General features: G+C 39.8%; 1 protein-coding gene across 1 annotated transcript in view; it reads right to left on the reverse strand.

The window, feature by feature from the left end:
• The window catches only part of CD58 (CD58 molecule), a 79,512-nt gene extending 68,124 nt beyond the window's left edge, over positions 1 to 11,388 (reverse strand). Inside the window, exons 1-2 of the mRNA XM_006899588.1 lie at positions 11,370 to 11,388; positions 10,761 to 11,054 (exon numbers count right to left, since the gene is read on the reverse strand). Of these exons, the coding sequence (XP_006899650.1) occupies positions 10,761 to 11,054; positions 11,370 to 11,388 (313 nt within the window). The remainder of the gene's footprint in view (positions 1 to 10,760; positions 11,055 to 11,369) is intronic.
• Between the last annotated feature and the right edge of the window lie 9,218 nt (positions 11,389 to 20,606).

Genomic DNA, 20,606 nt, shown 5'->3' on the forward strand with positions numbered 1-20,606 from the left:
TTTACTCCCAGGTCTCTGACCCACCTTGAGGTGATTTTTGTGCATGGTGTGAGATGTGGATCCTGTTCCTGCTTTCTGCAGCTGGAAGTCCAGTTTTGCTAGCACCATTTGCTGAAGAGGGTTTCATTCCACTATTTGATAGCTATGATTTCCTTGTGGATTTCCCAGTTGACCATAGACAACTAGGTCTATTTTTTGGTTTTCAATTTTGTTCCATTAGTCTATGTGCCTGTCATTGTACCAGTATCATGCTGTTTTTGGTTACTACAGCTGTGTAGTAGGTTTTGAGGTGAGGGAGTGCTATGCCTCCAACCTTATTTTTGCTTCTCAGAAGTGTTTTTATTGAGGGTCTCTTGCCTCTCCAAATAAATTTGGTAATTTTCCTTTCAATCTCCTTGAAAAATGAATTTGGTATCTGGATTGGGACTGCATTGAGCATGTAGATTGCTTTTGGTGAGACTGTCTTTCACAATATTGAGGCCTCCTATCCATGAACTGGGCACATTTTTCCTTTTCTTTACATCTTTTATTGTGTCTTTTAGAAATGCTCTATAGTTTTCTTTGTTATGGATCTTTTGTATCTCTAGTTAGGTTCACTCCCAAGTATCTCAATTTGTGGTTGGCTATTATAAATGGTATTGCTTTCTTGATTTCATTCTCTGAGTTCTCTTTGTTACTGTAGAGGAATCCTCTGATTTTTGGATATTGATCTTATATCCTGCCACTCTACTAAATTGGTCTATTAACACTTTTTTTGTTGAGTCTTTGGGGTTTTCTGTATACACTATCATATCATCTGCATATAGTGATAATTTATAATTTAACCATCTCTTTGCCAATCTGGATGCATTTTATTTCCTTCTCTTGTATTGTCCTAGCAAGCACTATGAATACACTGTTAAAAAGAAGTGGTGACAGTGGGCATCCTTGTCTGGTCCCTGGAAAATGTTTTTAGTCTTTCTCCATTGAGAATGATGTTGGTTCTTGGTTTTGCATATATGCTTTTCAATATGTTGAGGAAATTCCCTTCTATTCCAATTTTGGTGAGTATCTTTATCAGGAAGGGGTGTTGTATTTTGTTAAATGCCTTTTCTGCATCAAGTGCTAAGATCATATGGTTCTTGTTAATAACTTTGTTAATACAGTAAATTACGCTGATTGTTTTCCTTATGTTGAACCATCCTTGCATACCAGTATGACTCCCATTTGGTCATGGTGAATTATTTTTTTGATGTGCTTTTGGATTCTTTTGGCTAGGATATTTTCATCTATATTCATGAGAGATACTGGTCTGTCATTTTCTTTCTTGGTAATATCTTTGCCTGGTTTTGGTATTAGGGTTATGCTTGCTTCATAGAATGACTCTGGAAGTGTTTTTTCTTTTTCAATTTTCTGAATTAATTTAAGTAGAACGGGTGCTAAATCCTCTCTGAATCTTTGGTACAATTCAGTTGTGAAGCCATTTGGTCCAGGACTTTTCTTATGGGGAATTATTTTAATGGCATTTTCAATTTCTTCTTTTGTGATGGGTCTGTTCAAAGTGTTCTATATCTGTCCTCATCAATCTGGGCAGGGGATGTGTTTCAAGGAATATGTACATTTCCTCTAGGTTTTTGAATATATTAGAGTATATCTTTTCATGGGATTCTGATATTGTCAATTTAATTTCCTCTGTTTCTGTTGTGATGTCACCTCTGTCATTTCTTAATAGAGTTATCTGTGTCTTTTCTTTTTTTATTTTGTTAAATTTGCCAGTGGTTTGTCAATTTTACTGATCCTTTCAAAAACCCAACTTCTGGTTTTTTTGATGGTTTCAACTATTTTTCTGTTCTCTATCTCACTGATTTCAGCTCTTGTCCTTATAATTTGTTTTCTTCTAGAGGTTGTAGTATTAGATTGATCTTTTTTCTATTTGCTGAACGTGTTAAGTTAGATCATTGATTCTTCTTCTTTCTTCCTTTTTTTATGTGTATGCCTATTGCGATGTCCCTGAGGACTCCCTTTAGCTGTGTCCCAGAGGTTTTGGTAAGTTGGATTTTCATTATCATTTGTTTTGAGAAACTTTTGTATTTTATTCTTTATTTCTTTTATAACCAAATCGTGTTCTAGCAGAGTCATTTAGTTTCCACATGGGTGGTTTTGTAAGCTTTACTCTTCTATGGTTAATTTCTAATTTTATGGCATTGTGGTCTGAAAAAATACTTTGTATTATTTCAGTGTTCTTGAATTTGTTGAGGCTTGGTTTGTGACCTAATACATGACCAGTTGTTGAGAATGTACCATGTCTACTTGAGAAGAAAGTGAACTGAGTTTTAGTTGAGTTCAGTATTCTGAATACATCCAGAAGTTTGAGTTGGCTGATTGTACAGTTTAGATCTTCTGCATCTTTGTTAAGTTTCTTTTGAGTTGACCTATCCGTTGGTGATAGTGGTGTGCTGAAATCTCCCACCACTATTATGGTGCTATTTCTCTCTTCAATTTGGTTAGATGTTGTTTTATGTATTTTGTAGGTCTATCATTTGGTGCATAAATGGTGATAAAGATTATGTCTTTTTGATCTATTGTGCCTTTAATTAGTATATAATGCCTTTCCTTATCTTCGATGGTGGTTTTCATTCTGAATTCTATTTTACCAGAGATTAGTATTGCCACTCCTGCTTTTTTTGAGGTTGCCATTAGCTTGATATATATTTTCCCTAACCTTTGATTTTTGAGTCTTTCTTTTACTTTTTTAGATGTGTCTCTTGTAGGCAAAATATTGATGGGCTTTGTTTTTTATCCATTCTGCTAGTCTTTTTCTCTTAATTGGTACATTTTAGTCCATTCATATTAAGTGTGATTATTGCTGGGCCAAGTTTTACTTTTGCCATTTTGCCATGTTTCTTTTTATGTTGTTTCTGGTTACTATGGACCATGCACTTTCCTTTGGTATCTCTATGGGTAGGATTTCACTTAAAATTTCTTGTAGTTTGGTATTATTTTCACAAATTCCTTGAGGTCCTTCTTTTCTGCAAAGAATCTGATTTCCCCTTCCAATGTGATAGAGAGCTTTGCTGGATATAGGATCGTTGGGTGGCAATTGTTATCTTTCAACTTTCTGTATATGGCGTCCCATTGTTTTCTAGCTTGCATGGTTTTTGCTGAGAAATCAGAACTTAATCTAATTGTTTCCCCTTTGTAGGTAACTCTTTGTTTTTCTCGTGCTGCTTTTAGAATTTTGTCCTTATCTCCTAATTTGGAGAATCTGACTATGATATGTGTTGGTGTTTTTCTCTTTGGGTCTTTTCTTTTAGGTGTTCTCTGTGCTTCTTGGATGTGTATTTCCCCATTCTTCAAAACACCTGGGAAGTTTTCTTCTAGTATTTCATCCAAAATCTTCTCAGAGATTTCCTGTCCCTCCCGTGTTTTGGAATTTCAACCATATGTATGTTATTCTGTTGATGTGATCCCACATAATTCTAATGTTTTCTTCATTTTCTTTACATCTCATCTCTGATTTTTCTTCAAGTAGGTTTCTAGTGAGGCTTTTGTCTTCTAGCTCACTGACTCTCTGTTCCATCTTTCCAGTTCTATTTTCCTGTCCTACCAGCATGTTGAATACTTGGGCCATTTTGGTTTTAATATTCTGGATTGCATTTTCATGCATTTCTGTTATTTCCAGTACTGTGTTGGCCGGACCCTTTCTGTCTTGTGATGATTTTTTAATTTCTTGTACCTCTTTGCCTATTCTATCACTTTCCCTTCCATCTTTTGTATTTTCATCTGTATCTGTTCAAGTTTCTCCTCATCTATATATTTCTTCTGTATTGTAGTCTCTGAAGTATTTTATTGACTTTTATTGACTCTCTTATTGACTTCCATTGTTTCTTCCCCCATTTGCATCTTTTTCTATAGCTGATCAAGTAACTCTACCTCAACATATTTCTTCTGGTTCTCTATCCAGGGTATTCATTGGGTTTCCTTTTTTAGGAGGAGGGTTATTTTTATTTTTTTTAATAATGACTGATGTGGACTGCTGCTTTCTTAACATTATGGGAGTCTTTACTTAGTAGATATTAGGCTATTAGAACTATAAAAGTACAGGAATGTTTTGTAAAGCACCTATATATTTGTGCTCCCTTCTTGGAACAAGGTCTTGATGGCAGTTTTTTCCCCAAAGTACCTGGATGACCAAGGAGGAAAGAAGCCTGCTATTCCCTTATGGAAGTGGCTTCTTGCCTCCATCAAGGTACCCAGGACCTCCCTGTTGCCTGAGTTAAGAGGTCCTGCGTGGTCAAGTGAGACAACAGCTTTCCCCCAAATAACTGTGGGGGTAGCACAGGCAGTGCCATCTCATGCTTCCTCTCTTACAGGTTTTTTAAGGTATAAATTTATTCATATAAGGGAGCTCTGGTGGCTCTGGGTTAAGAGTTGTACTGCCAACTCAAAGAAAGGTGATTCAAATCAACCAGCTGCTCCTTGGAAGAAAGATGTGCAGTCTCCTCTGTGTTATTTACAGCTTCTGAAAATCCACTGAAAGATCAGCTATGAGGGAGTTCCAAGTCAACACAACTTAGCAATAGCTCATATAACTCCTTATGAAAACCAAACTAAGCTTGATGAAGCTGGCTTGATTCTAACTCATCTGTACACATGTGCTGTTTAAAGCATTTCTTTATCTAGAAGAACCTTCAGTTTTTTTTAAAGCAGTAGAAAACTTTCTCCAAATTAGACCAATACAGAAAGCAGATAAAAGCAGAGTTCTTGCGAAAACTGGGATTTGTGGAACTCGGCCCCTTTTATTCCTCTGGCTGTTTGCCCAGCAAATTATCAAAGATATCTCAAGTTCTTCTAAGAATCCTCATAAGGTCTCAAAACAGTTCTGAAATGACTCTTGCATGCACCGCAAGTAGTTAACCCCTGAAACTAGGCTGGCATTTCTTAGAGGGCAGAAGATCAAGCTTTCTCCTTTCTTTCAAGATGTTTCATAGCATATCTCAAAAATAACTATGCATTAATAAGAATTACCTAGGAATCTTACAATGAGACACCCTCCCACTCGAACAAGTAATAAATGTTGGCGAGGATGTGGTGAGCAAGGAACTCTTATATATTGTTGGTGGGATTGTAAAATGATACAACTATTCTGGAACACAGTTTAGCGCTTCCTCAAAAAGCTGAACATAGCAATTTCATATGTCCCTGCTATTCCACTGCGTAGAATATGCCCTGAGAAAATGAGAACTGAGGCACAAATGGAGACTTGAATACCAATATTCATAGCAGCATTATCCATCATCACAAGTACATGGTAACAGCTCAAATGTCCAACCACAACCAAATGGACTGAGAAATTATGGTACATTCACACAATGGAATACTACACAGCATGCAAGAGCAATGATTTTTTCAATTATTAACTAGCTTGGGAGGGACTGGAAAGTATTATGCTGAGTGAACTGATTCAGTCTCACAAGGACAGATATTACATAAAACCATTATTGCAGAATGAGTATAAGGATACAAAGGGGTGGAGGGTGGAAACAGAGGGATGAAGATGTGCAGGGGAGGGGGTGGATTAATCATGGGGTTGTACAATTTGATAGGGGGGAATTGGAAGAATATTGTCTGAAAAACAATGTATCCAAATACTGTAAATAAACTTACATAATAAAAAATTAAATGAACAAACAAAAAAAGAATTACCCAGGATTCTTGTTAAAAATCTATACTCTGGGGTCTCACCCACAAGCATGAGATCCTTCAACTGTGAGCACTTGGAGGTAATAAGTAAGTGTTACTCATCTCTCAATCCCCAGCAGCCAGTATAATATAAGCAGAGAGATGACCCCTTACAAATGTTGTTGGAAAGATAGAGTGCTACACAGGGAGATAAATTCAGGGCAAATTTCTTCAAATTATTCTTCATCCTATAACCTGTAAGATGTAGCTTTGGTGAGTTTAAGTGCTAAGAAGTTGTACTGCTAATCCAGAGGCATATGGTTCGAATCTACTAACTGTTCTGAGGTAAAAACATAGGGAATCTCCTCATGTGTGATCTACTGCCTTTGGAAACCTGCTGGAGGATCTATGAGTTGGGTTTTGCTCGATGGTACCTAAGAATTTGTCATACAAAATCCCCAGTCAACTCACTTTTAAAAAGGACTGGTATGGTGGTTAAGGGCCTAGACTCAGGATCGCAATTGTCTGGGTTCATATTCCAGAGTCACTACCAGCCATCTGACCTGGGCCAAGTTTGACCCTGTGCCTAGGTTTCCTCATCTCTCCAGTAAGGTAGCAAACAGTACCTGCCCCACAGGACTGCGGTGAGGAGTAAATGTATGTAATAATTATTACATGAGTTAACATGCACTGTCTGGCACAGATTAAGTGCTTAACAAATGCCAACTGTAATCGAGCACAAGGCTGGGGTTGTGAGTGGTCAATCCAGAAAGCCGAGATCCCTGGACAGTAGCTGATATGAAAAGTCACCATCTTCGGAAGATGGTCACACTATTAGCTCTGACTCCAACACCGCTTGCTGTGTGACCTGGAGCCACAGGTCTGTGAGGAGCTGGAAGAGTTTTAATAAATAATTCAGCTCTGACTCCTTACTCTACAGATGGAGATATCCACTCCTAAATCCATGTCTCATTTCAACTGTAAAAGAGAATACAATGGTCTTTATAGAGCCACTCTAAAAGTCAAATCGAATATGACAACTTGGAGAAAAATGTATGGATGTGATAGTATGATTGTAAATTCCTGTTTTGTTAGGACCCCCTAACTAGAGAGGATTTTTCAAGCTATCTCAATTATACCACTGTTACCAAAGATCAAACCCAGAAGAGCCTCTTTGGCTCAGAGATCATCACTTAAAAATAGGCAAATCTTTCTGCAATGATTGGATCAGAATTTCCCTACGTCTGACTTTTTTTCCCTTCTACAAATCTTTCATGTTTTCTCACTTCCTATGTGACTTGCCACAACTATAACGCTGTACCTTTGCCTTACTGTATTCGTCAGTAAACTGCTAAGACATGCACCTAACCTAACCCAAGAGAGTTCATGATGAGTCAATTTATAATTATGAATAATGGTAATATAATTATGATAATAATTAACTAAGTTCACTGTTCCCTAACAAATCAGAATTCCTTACATATATAGTTTATGGCATTTCACAGAACTATGTATATATTTCTATTAACATCATCAGTCACAGATCATTGGTAAAAACAGATTAATTCTACTTATTTGGATATCATCATCTTCAATGTAATAAATGGTCTATACGGGGTGGGGCATAAGGCATAAGTAAGCAATAATAATGAAAGAAATCTTAAAGAGGATATAACAGACAGTAAGGGGAAACCCAATTTAAATTTATATATAAACGGAAGTGGATGCCCCAAATAAATGAGGGGCCAGGAATTCCCCCTGGCCAAAACAGATTTGCTGAAAGTCTTTCCATCTCATAGTGACCCCATATGCATCAGAGTCAGGTTAAATGTGTGTGAACATACCCTCAAGAAGTATGACTTCCTCATTTCTAGTTGAAAAAGGTGATACTATATCTTATCATTCAGGTATAAAAGTCTTGCATCATCTTTGAATCTTCCCTTGCTTTTGTGTTCTTTGACATTAAAAACCGTAAATTTTGTGGTTTCATTCTTAGAAGTATCTTTTGATTCTGTCCTTCTTATATATTTACTATCAACATCTTTCCCTACTTGGATGAGCCTAGGAATGTTTAAGGTGGTGTCTCCTTTCTCCATCACAAATACTTGATATCAGATTAGGCTTCCAAAAATATACTCATCAAGACCCCTTTGCGCCTTCAGAACCAGATACAATGACTCCTCCCACATTTAATACTCTTAATATACCTGTCTTCTGCTCAGAATGTACCTTCTTTTACTATATTCCTCTGCAGGTCACAACTAAGCCCAGAGGAGCTGATTTTTATTGAGTTACCATAGAATTTTAGGAATCAAATTACTTATAAATATTGCATCAAGTTTTAAATGAAAGGAACATCCAATTATTGTAAACTCAGTTTTTAAAATTCAATAAAACGGCTGCTAAAATAATGCATACTACTATTATCTAAAGCTTGAAAGCTTGAATCAATCTCTTTTTTTTGGGCATATTTGATAAACTGCCAGATAACCAACTTCTGGTTTTAAATGTTCTGCTACTTTAGAAGAAATTAGTACATTTATAAAATGGAGAAGTATGAAGCATTGAAAAAACAATGAAGAACTTATAAAACACTGCATAACATGCATAAATCTAGAGGATATTATGCTGAGTGAAAGGAGACAGTTACAAAAGGGCCAATATTGTATGAGACTGCTATTATAAAAAGCTACAGAAAGGTTTACCCTGAAAAATCAAACAAGTAGGCTTACCAGAAAAGGGTGAAGAAGAAAATTAATTATATAGATTTGCTACTGTTGTTGTGTACTGTCGAGTCAGTACACTGACCCACTGGTGGGTTTTCAGAGGCAAGAAATCGCATGGAAGGAGACTGCCCATCCTTCTCCTACAGAGCTGCATGCCTTTGGGATTGTAGCACAGGTTCTTACCACTAGGCCACCAGAGCTCCCTAATAGTGAATATTATTGGTATGGGTGAAGAGAATGACAAATATGGAATTAACAGGTGATCAGATACTGAATGGACAATCGTGGTCATTGATCAGATACTGAACAGACAATACTATGGGTATTGTAATTAACGTTATAGAAAAAAGAATGCATGTGTGATTGAGTGAAAAAATAATTATTCTTTGTAAACTTCTACTCATATCATAATTTTAACAAAAAACAATGTACTAGTACTCTTAGTAGGATACTTTAACACCTTAACAAGTTTGTGATCTAAATAAGGAATTCATTTTCTGGGCGAGCCAGCCCTTCAGTTGAAGTGTTGCTCCTGTTTCTGTCAACCTTGTCACCTATTTCCCAGTCATTTCATTTATTTGCCTTCATTGATACACAAATATTTATTGAATGCAGATAACGTGTCATCTTTACTGAGCTCTGGAATAACAATGGTTGTTGTTTTTATGTGCAGTCAAGTTGCCTGAGACTCATAGCGACCGTATGTGTAAGAGCTCTGAATCCTGTCCTGTCCTGAATCAGTCTCACTGACTCCAAGACACCTAATCCCACTGCCCCAGTTACTGCATCAAATCCATCTCATCTGGGGTCTTTCTCCCTTGCACTGTCCCTCTACCCTTCCAAGTGTGATGTCTTTCTCCAAGGACTGGTCCCTCCTGGCCACCTGCCCAAAGTATGTGAGACAGAGCTTCAAAATCCTTGCCTCCAAGGATAAATTTTATTTCATCGTCTCTATGACAGACATATTTGTTCTCCTGGCAGTTCATGATATATTCAATACTCTTCCCCAATACCCAATTCAAAGGCATCAATTCTTCATCTGTCTTCCTTATTCACTGTCCAGCTCCCTAATGCAGAGCAAGTAACTTCAAAGACCATGGCCTGGATCCAGCCCACCCTTGTCTCTAGGCTGACAGGATTGCTCTTTAGAACTTTGGAGAGGTCCCTGACAGCAGACTTCCCCAATGCAATTCATTTCTTTTGATGCACTAAGAGTAGATAGAAAACTGTTTACCTCTCATTGTCTCTCCTGGATCAGTTCAGTAAACTGGTGAGTAATGGCTGCTCTTTTGGAAGGAGTAGTGGCATCCACTTCCTAAATAACATGCCTCCGGAAACTCTATGAACTTTGATAAATGTCAATAGCTGTAGAGGGGCTTGAGGTCTTTTGTACATAGGGTTGCTATGAGTCATGCTCGACTCGAAGGCAATCAACAATAATAACAACAACAACAACACAATGGCTGCTCTCCGTCTCTTCCCACCCACTCAGCTATCATATCCAGTTCCACCTCAGACAGGCTTCCTATTCCTTCTCTACCCCCTGTAGGCCATGTTACAAACACAGGAACCTGGTGGATCTACCTTGGTCACATAAGAACAAGGTCGAGAACTAGACTCACTGCTTGGTTAAAACCAATGAGCCTACTGGACAGAGAAAAGAGATGAATATAAACTAATAGGAAATGAAAGACGAATCCATCAGCTCTCTGGGTTTCAGGAGGAAACAGGAATGCTAATTCACAGAGCCATTCTTGTTGCTGGTCCTTGTTATCATGTTGACTCTGATTCGTGGTGCCTTACTGTGTGTAGAGTTGAACTGCTCCAGAGGATTTCTAAGGGGGTGACTTTTGGAAAGCAAAGGTGTCTCTGGGTGAATTCAAACTCATAGTGGAGTGCTTAACCATTTGTATTATTCAAGGTCTCCACATTTATGGCTACCTATTGCTACTACATCCCTTCCCAGAACTTTGTTAAGAAGGCAAGTTATACTGTTGTTCTCCCCACTCTAAATTCCTCCTCATTCAGAGAATGACAGGGGACTGAAAAGTAATTCTTTTTTTAAATTTTATTATTTGTGTGTGTGTGTGTACCGTCAAATCAGATCTGACTGGTACAGGAGGATATTGTCCCTCTTTCCCCGGCAGAGCGTCTGGTGGATTCGAACCGTGCACCTCTGGGATTGTAGTTGCAGCTCCTTGCCACTAGGCCACCAGAGCTCCCCTAGAAAAGTAATTCTTTTCTAGAGAAAAGAGAGGGAAACTTTGCCACAAACTGCCATCTAATTCTTTCTCATAAACCATTAATTTCTACTGGTCTCTCATCACTTTGGACATTTGGCATTTCAAGACAATCAATTTACAGAATACTCACCAAGCACCAAAAGAAAGAACACAGCTTTCAGATCTGAAGATTCAATTTCATAATTATCTTCATCCGATAAGGTTAAATTCATGATGGTAAGTGCACCTGTTGTAGTGTTTAAGGAAACTCTACCCTTAAACGGTGGAAACTCCTCATACAGAGAAGAGCCTTCATACCATTCCACAACTTTATTTCTACCTTTTTTCCAAGTTATTTCTTTAAAAACTGTATCAGATGATGGATGGAGAGTTATATCCTTGTTCACAACTCCAAATACCTCTATGCCATTACCGTTGATAAATTCTAGGAAAGAAAAAAAAGAGGGAGGAAAAACATGAGTTTATTGATAAAATCCATCTTCTATGAATGATACTCTTCAGGGAAAAAAAGAAGAAAAACTTTAATTTAGTAGTCAAAAGGCTTTACCAGTAACTTTATGTATGTACTAAGTTGATGAATTGCTAACAAAAAATATAAGAAACAGAACAACCTTGGTCAGGGAGAATTTATTCTTTAGAAGGGATTTTAGGCCTTTGGTTGCTGACATTGTTGTTAGGTGTTGTTGAGTCAACCACGGCAGCTCATGGTGACCCTAAGAACAACTGATTTGAACCTTACCCTGCTCCCTTCTCACCATCTCGGGTCTGCTCGAGCTCACTGTTACACTGTGTCAATCCATTTTATTGAGTCTCCCTCTCTTTCTATGACCGTCCATCTATCCCAACATGATGTCTTTTTCTAAGGACCAGATCCTTAAAACCCGACAAATTGATTCAACATTTATAGAAGCCAACCATGTACAGGGACTGTGGCCAATGCACTGAATACGGCTGCAAATAGCACAAGCATAATTGCAGGCTCCCAACAGGTTAAAGCTCCTGTAGGAGACTCCGAGGAAGTCACACATCAGAGCAACAGTAAGGGAAGCACTCAGTCAAGGAGTGAGGAAGCTCCCATCCCTCTAAATCAGCGCAGAATCTGAAAGGAAGCAGTGCTGAAAATTGTACAGAAGGATAAAATTAGAAAGGGTTACCAGGTAAGAGGTGGCTGATGGGAGTAAGGTATAGGATAAACATACAGATAAAAGGAAACAATACTTCTAAAGGCCCTAAATCAAGAAAGTTCTGGTGTGTGTGAAGTGGACCCCTAGTGGTTCCTAGTGGCTAGAGTGGAGAGCACAGTGGGGTGGTTGGTGGAAAATCAGGCTGGAGAGGCACAGGAATCAGATGGCACTTTGAGGCAGTGATAGGGGTGAGGTATTAGGTAAAATAGATTAAGGACTTAAAGGAGTCTCTGGGTGGTGCAAATGCTTAAGTGCTTGGGGTTATTAACTGAAAAGCTCTAGGTTCAAGTCCATCCAAAGGCCTTTCGAAAGATAGGCCTGGGGATCTATTTAAAAAAAACAAAACAAAAACAAAAAAATCCAACTCAAACAAAACACAAGATCATATGGAGACCAATTCTGCTAAACCATATGGTGTCATCAGTACTCAAAATCTATTTAATGGGGATATGGTTTATTTTCTGGGTTTGGTTAGGGTTTATTATATTCTAATTTGGTTAAGGGTTTGAAACCTTATTCTAATAGTCAGGTGAAGCCACAGAAAGGTTTTCTACAAATGACTGACATGCACAAGTTAAGTTTCTGTGTAGAGTTCTGTCTACAGGGTGCAGAGTGGCTGTTAAGCGGAAGCAGAGAAACTGGAATAGAGATCACTGCTTTCCACGAGAGAGTGGTGGCCTAGGCAAGGGTGCTAGCAGTGAGGATGGAAACAAGTAGACAGACTCAAGGGGATAGAGGGTCAATGGTGATTGTCCATGACAAGTCTGCCTTAGTCATTCATTAAGATGAGAACAATGGCTGTGATGCAAGTCAGAGAGTCTGGCAGGATTCAGGGATTTGATGTGGGAGCCAGCTTCAGCGGATGTGCCTGGGCTTACTGTTAGCAAGTCTGCTCAGCTCTACCCCATGAAGGCTGGTTCACAGCTTGGATATCCACCATAGTGAGAGTATTTATAGCACAGAAAGTAGCAAATGTTTCAAATCTGCTTGCCAGTCCCAAGGCAGTTATTAAACATTTATTACCATGACACTTGACTTTCTAATCAAGAGAAAAGCAGCTGCTCAGAGAAGGATGTCAAGGATAAACTGAAACATGATTGATTCTGAAAACTTCTTGGCCAGAACGAAATACCTTGGAAAATAAGTCATGGGGGATGGAGACCTATGACCACAATCTCAGAGACATCTAAGTTAACTGGCATAGCACAGACCACAAAGACAATGTTCTATATTCTACTCTGCTGAGCAATTCTTGAGGTCTTGAAAGCTTGTGAATTGTTGTTGTTGTTTAATGCCGTCGAGTCGTAGACGACTCATAGCAACCCTATGAACGAACAGCCTGAGCACTGTTCGTACATAGAGTTTCCAGAGGCAAGTCATTTTGGAAGTGGATGCCGCTCCTGCTTCCAGGCTTGATTTAGTTACTTAAGGGGCATCTATTAGTTGCTTCTCATACTGAGAAGACTGAAGAAAATCACAGACTCAAAGAAATAGTTCAGTGGACTACAGAACCACATGAAGCACAGCTTAAAGTAACCTGGTACCAGAGGAACCAGACGGGGCCCACTGCTACTACCAACTATTCTCAGAAGGATCGCAGTAAAATAATCTGGGAAAAGAAGGTGAGAACAAACTTAAAATGCCAAAAAGGATTAGGTTGTAAGGTATGCCTCCCTTCAAACACTGTATCATCCACTGTATTTTCAGTCTTCTTATATGTATACATGTGGGTCACTCTGATAGCCTAATCCATAGAGAGTTGTGTGCTACCCCAAAAGTCCCACCACTCTGGCATTTAGTACCCACCAGCAGCAGCATGGGAAATAGATGGGCAATCTTCTCCCATGTGATTTAAAATCTTGAAAACCTGCTAGAAAGTCAGTTGTGAGTCTCTTCCCATGACAATGAGCAATGAACATATGTATGTGAAAGGAGAACAATGAATAAGGAAGGCCAAAGAAAACCTGACACCTTTGCATTGTGGTGGTAAAGAATATTGACTGCATAAGACCACTGTAAGAAGAGTTTTTCTGATTAGATTGGGGGAGGGAAGAAAATGCGCAACAACGAATGAATGAAAATCCAACTTCTCTACAAACCTTCATTAAAATCACAGTAAGATAAAAACCAATATTGATCATTTAAAAAAAAAAACACAAGATCTGATTTACTAGTCTGATTATTGTTGTTGTTGTTAGATGCCACCGAGTTGAGTACGACTCATAGAGACCCTATGAACAAAACATCTGAACACTGTTCTATCCTGCACCATCCTCTCACATCCTGACACACAAGAGCCCACTGCAGCAATCACCATGTCAGTCCACCTGGTTGAGGGTCTTCCTCTCCTTCGCTGATCCTCCATCCTTTCCAGCATCATGTTGTTTCCCAAGGAATAGAACCTCCTAGTAACAATGGCCAAAGTATGTGAGGCGAAACCTTACCACTTTGCCTTCACTAGTCTGATACACACAGGCAAAAGCTGCAAGAATGTGGTCTTTGGCCTTCCTTCAAGCTGAACCTGAACCTAATCCCAGAGATCAATATTAATGCAACAGTAGGTCTATAAAGTGACTAATAGCACCCAAAGGAATGGCCATTTTAGTACAGTCAACCACAGAAAATCAGAAGGGCAGCATTTGCATATAAAGTTCAAGAGGTAAAAAGGGTAAGGACAGATGGGTGAATGGAAAACAAGATGCGTGGGAGAAAGTGGGAAGAATAATGTTACAGAGGACTGCGATGTCACAAAAACACAATGCACATAAACTCTTGGAAGGAAATTCATTCATTTTGTAAACTTTCTCCCAAACTACAATGAAAAATAAAAGGGGGGAAAGCCCAAGAAAATCTGATCGAAGTTTCTGCCTAGTAGCAATCAGGGTAAATTAAAAAACCTAACATGGACTTCGTGACGGAAATGGAGCTGGAGAGAGAATGATCGAATTTTGCACAATGACTTATTCATAACAAATACGTTTTTTTAAGAGACTTAAACAGGTTATACACATGGATTTCACCTGATGGTTTGCAAAGGAATCAGATCGATTACATCTGTGGAAAGAACCGCTGGAGAAGCTCAATATCAGCTGTGAAAACTAGGCCAGGAGCTGATTGTGACACAGACCACCAACTACTCATATGCAAGTTCATGCTGAAGCTGAGGAAAATGAAACCAAATCCACCGGAACCAAGTCATCCCAGGATGACTTTGAGTCTATCCCACCTGAATTTCAGGACCATCTCAGGAACAGGTTTGAGGCTTTGAACACTAATGAGCAAAGACCAGACAAGTTGTGGGAGGACATCAAGGGTATCATCCAGGAAGAGTGCAAATGATCACTGCAAAGACAGAAGAGGAAGAGAAGACCAAAATGGATGTCAAAAGAGACTCTGAAAATTGCACTGGAGTGCAGAGAAGCCAAAGCACAAGGAAGACTTCAAGATACTAAAGAGTTGAATAGAAGATTTCAAAAGGCAGCACGGGATGACAAAGTAAAATATTACAATGAAATACGCAAGGAGTTGGAGTCAGAAAATCAAAAGGTCCAGACTCGCTCAGCATTTCTCAAGCTCAAGGAACTGAAGAACAAATTCAAACCTCGAGGTGCATCAAGGATGCTTTCGGCAGAATATTAAATGATCCAGGAAGTATTAAAAGAAGATGGAAGAAATATACTGAGTCACTGTATCGAAAGGAATTGGAAGACACAGAAGAATTTCATGAAACAACATATGAGCAAGAGCCTATGGTGATGAAAGAAGTTCAGGCTGCTTTGAAGGAAATGGCAAAAAAAATAAGGCTCCAGGAATAGATGGTATACCCACTGACATATTTCAGCTAACAGATGCTGCCCTGGACGTGCTCACTAAGTTGTGCCAAGAAATCTGGAGAACAACCACTTGGCCAACTGACTGGAAGAGATCTGTATTTGTTGCCATCCCAAAGAAAGGTGACCCAACAGAGTGTGGAAACTATAGAACAATATCGTTGATTTCACATGCAAGCAAGATTCTACTGAAGATTATCCAAAAATGACTGGAACAGCACATCAGCAGAGAACTGCCAGAAGTCCAGTCTGGGTTTAGAAGGGGTCGTGGTACTAGGGATATTGTAGCTGATGTTAGATGGATCTTAGCTTAAAGCAGTTAACCTATACTTGGACCAGGAGACAGCTGTCAGAACAGAGCAAAGGAACACTGCATGGTTCAAAATTGGGAAGGGTGTATGCCCGGGATGTGTCCTATCTCCATACATTTTCAACCTGTATGCAGAACAGATTATCCATATTGGAGGCTGTAGTCCTTGACCCTCTGCAACAAGCGCTTCAGGTCCTCCACAGTTTCAGGAAGCAGGGTTGTGTCATCTGCATAACGCAGATTGTTGATAGATCTTCCACCAATCCTGACGGCACATTTCTCCTCATAGAGCCCAGCCTCCCGGATATCCACATATCACAATGAAGGAGTACAACGGGTTATGCATATGAATGAACATATAGTAGCAAGGTATGTGTGGGAGGAGGGTAGGTATTATGATGAGTGGTCACTCCCTGGCTGCATAAAGATGGCTCTGTTTTTCCAGAGAGGCATGATTCTTGAGCTGGAGAGAAGTCATCAACATAAGAGCTAATGGAGAAGTGAGGTAAGTGAGGAGGAAAATGAATACAGAGAAAAACAGTCTTTGATTCAGAGTGGCTCTGAGGTGGAAAAAAGCTGCTGACTCAGAGGCATGTGATTCAAATAAAGACGGGCAATCTCCTCCTGTGTGATTTATATCTGCTGAGAATCTTCTAGAGAGTCAGCTAAGTTCTGACTTCAAGGTGCCCAACAACAACAACAAAGATAATTTCTGTAAAATCCTTCCATGTCACAGATTAAGTGAGGAGCCACAGAGAAAAATGAAAGGAAGTTTTAAGGACTATACTATGAGAGAGGCACCCTTGAAGCTGTGCCACAGGTATGAACCACTGTTACAAATCAGCAAACAGTCGAAGAACAGATCAACCTGCTCATCACAAGCTTTCTTACTTCTCATCCAAGGGCATAAATATGAGTTCCAAGAACAGACCAACTTCTCACCGTGACTCAGCACGAGTTAGGCAGCACAAAGACCTGGACGTCAGGTTTTTGGCTACTTTGCCCAGTGTTCTTCTCAAGTAGCATAGTTCTACCATTCAGAAAAGATTCACTGGGCAGGGACCCCTGAGAACAAGCCAGACACAGTCCTCTCGCACAGGCTAATTTCCATCAGGGGAGTCAGACTTTTCACAAATAATTAAACAAATATCTTACTGAAAACGTGATAAACACTACTAGCTTGTTATGTGCTGTCGTGTCACCTGTGACTCATAGTGACCCTATGTACAACAGCCCTGAAACCGGCTCTATCCTACACCAACTTTATTGCCTTTGAAATGCCTACCCTTATTACCCCAGTCACTGTATCAATCTATCTCATTATCTCTCTCTCTTTCTCCATCCCTCCACCCTTCCAAGCATGATGTCCCTCTCCAAGGACTGGTCCCCAAAATATGTCAGACGAAGCCTCAGAATCCTTGCCTCCAAGGAGCCACCTGACTTCACTTTCTTCAAGATAAACCTGTATGTTCTCCTAGCAGTCCATGGTATATTCAACACTATTCTCCAGCACCAGCACAAAGGCATCAATTCTCTTTCTATCATCCCTAGCCGTTTCCCAGCTCTCTGATGCATAGCATCTATACTCTTTCTATCAACCCCTAGTCTCTAATGCATAACAAGTAACTGCAAAGACTATGGCCTGGATCAAGCACACCTTATCCCCCGGACTGACATCACTGTTCTTCAGTCTTCTGGAGAGGTCCCTGACAAGCAACTTTCCCAATGCAATTCATCTCTTGATTTCTTGGCTGCTGGTACCAAGAGTGCTGATTGTGGAATCAAGCAAACTAACGCTGTTAACAATCTCAATCTCTTCACCATCTATCATGATGCTGCCAACTGGCCCAGTGGTGAGAATCTCTGTTTACTTGATATTGAAATTCAATCCATATTGAAGGCTGCAGTCCTTGACTTTCTGCAGCAAGCGCTACAGGTCCTCCTGAGTTTCAGCAAGCAGGATTGTGTCATCTGCATAATGCAGATTGTTGATAGATCTTCCACCAATCCTGATGCCACAGTCCTCCTCATACAGCCCAGCCTCCCGGATGATCTATTCTGCATAGAGATTGAAAAGGTATGGAGACAGGATACAGACCTGGCGTACACCCTTCCCAATTTTGAACCATGCAGTGTTCCCTTGCTCTGTTCTGACGACTGCCTCCTGGTTCAAGTATAGGTTTCACATAAACACAATCAAATGTTTTGGGATTCCCATTCTTCTCAGAGTGAGCCATAGTCTGTTGTGATCTACACAGTGAAATGCTTTTGCATAGTCAGTGAAACACAAATAGATATTCCTCTGGCACTCTCTGCTTCAGCCAAGATCCATCAAACATTAGCTATAATATCCTGAAGTACCGTGGCCTCTTCTAAACCCAGCCTGCACATCTGGCAGTTCTCTGTTGACATGCCGCTCCAGTCATTTTGGGGATAATTTTCAGTAGAATCTTGTTTATATGTGATATTAATGATATTGTTTGATAATTTCCACACTCTGTCAGGTCACCTTTCTTTGGAATGAGTACAAACATAGATTTCTTCCAGTCATTTGGCCAGATGGTTGTCCTTCCCAGATTTCTTGTATAAAGCATAAAATCCAATATGAGTATATATATTCTAGGGAAGCAGTGAAGGGTTTGGGGAAGGTTCTTCTGAGTTCTAAGAATGAGAAGAAGTCAATTGAGCATAAAGGATTGGAGCCAGCCCAGGTCCAGAGGCACTGAGGCAGGAGAAGAGGGGGTGTGAGACGAGTGATTAAAGACTGGCTAAATGCCTCAAAAGAGCTCTGGTGGTCTAGTGGTAAGAAGCTGTGCTACAATCCCGAAGTCATCTGGTTTGAATCCACCAGCTGCTCCACAGGACAAAGATGGGCAATCTCCTCCTGTGTGATTAATAGCCTCTGAAAACCCGCTGGAGGGTCAGCTATATGGGTCAGTTTGGGCTTGACTGTACACAACAAACACAACAACAGATTCTTTAACAGGGGTCACCATTGCAGGGCCTTGTTTTTGAGTGTGTTTGTGTGCAGCCCATATGACAGTAGAGCTGTCCCATGTGGTAACCTGGACTAATCTTTACAGAATTAGGTCACAGGCCTTCCAGGGAGTAAGGGTGCAGCTAGTTTCTGTCATCAGATGAGCATTTTAACGGCTGTGCCACTAAGGCTTTTATTAGATCCATGATTAAGCTTCATATTTTTTCCCTTTTTAAAAAAATTGATATTTTTAAGAAGTTTACAGAAAATCTGGATTTCTCTTCATTCATTGTTGCACATTTTCCTCCCTACCCATCACTCCCCCAGTTCGCTCTTCTCTTTAAAAAGAATCTTTCATTGTTGTAAAATTTCCTCCCTCTCTCTGCCCCCTAGTCCACTTTGCTCTGCACCCCTTTATTCTGGACTACTGTCATGCAAATAATACCTAATCATATATTTCTTTTGGGCACTCCTTTCCCTCATCTATTTCAATGCGGTGTTCATTATTTACCCCCTCTTTTCGTAGTTTCCCCCTAACCTCCATGTCAGTCTTGTTTTATAACAGTGACATTATGCAGTGTTTGTCCTTTTGTGACCGAAGATAGTTCACTAAGCATCATTTCCTCCAGGGTCACCATTTTGTTTAATATTTTATGAGTTCCTTGTTTTTCAGTGCTGCATATTATTCCATTGTGTGAATATACCACAGCTTCTCTATCCATTTGTTTGTTGATGGGCATGTGGTTTGTTTCCATCTCTTTGCTACTGTGAACAATGCAGTAATAAACATGGGTGTGTATGTATCTGTCTGGGTGGCAGTTCTGGATTCTTTAGGGTATATTCCTAGTAGTGGAATTGCTGGGTCAAATGGTATTTCTATTTCCAACTTTTTGAGTAAATGTCGTACTGCCTTCCAGAGTGGTTACACCATTTTACACCCCCACCAACAGTGAATAAGGGTTCCAGTTTCTCCACAACCTTGCCAGCAGATTCCTAATTTTACATAAGGTCACGGAAGGGTTTTAACTAAGATGATAAAATGAGATTAAGAACTCTTTTCAAAAAACATTTACATATACACAGACTTAAATACAAATTAAATACATATAATTTTACATGAATGATATTTTTCTGTGGCAGTCTCCTTACCTGGCTTTTAATTTGTCTTTCTGGCATGGGGATGAATGCTGTTTGTTGTTCTTTGGTGTCACTGAGCTGACTTTGACCTAATAATACTATATGAGTGGAAAGTGGAAAACCCGCTGGAGGGTCAGTTGCGGGTCATTTCTGATTTGATGGCACTCAACAAAAACAACGGCAACTGTGGAAAGTGGTTACTAGAGAGTGGAACTGACAGAACAGAGGACTGACAGCATGTGGGAGCAGAGAGTGGGTGAGGATGACTCTCAGCACTGGCATCATTTTCTAAAGTAGGGGACACTTCAAGAAGGCCAAGGCTGGACAGTAAGTTCACAGCCCCAGTTTTATTTCCTTTTTATGGCCTTGCTTTTAGACTCTTAATTCTGAGGGGAGTCAAGACACCCAACTAGAGATGCCAGTCTGAGGCTCAGAGGTGAGGTTTCAGTCAGACAGTGACACAGATTTACAAATCGTTTCATTTGCAGAAACTCCTGTTGGAGCCAAGAAAACAAGTGGGGTCATGGAGGAAGGGCTT

This window comes from Elephantulus edwardii, unplaced genomic scaffold, assembly GCF_000299155.1.
Source record: "Elephantulus edwardii isolate Elephantulus edwardi_28Jun2011 unplaced genomic scaffold, EleEdw1.0 scaffold00262, whole genome shotgun sequence".
NCBI classification, from domain to species: Eukaryota; Metazoa; Chordata; class Mammalia; order Macroscelidea; family Macroscelididae; genus Elephantulus; species Elephantulus edwardii.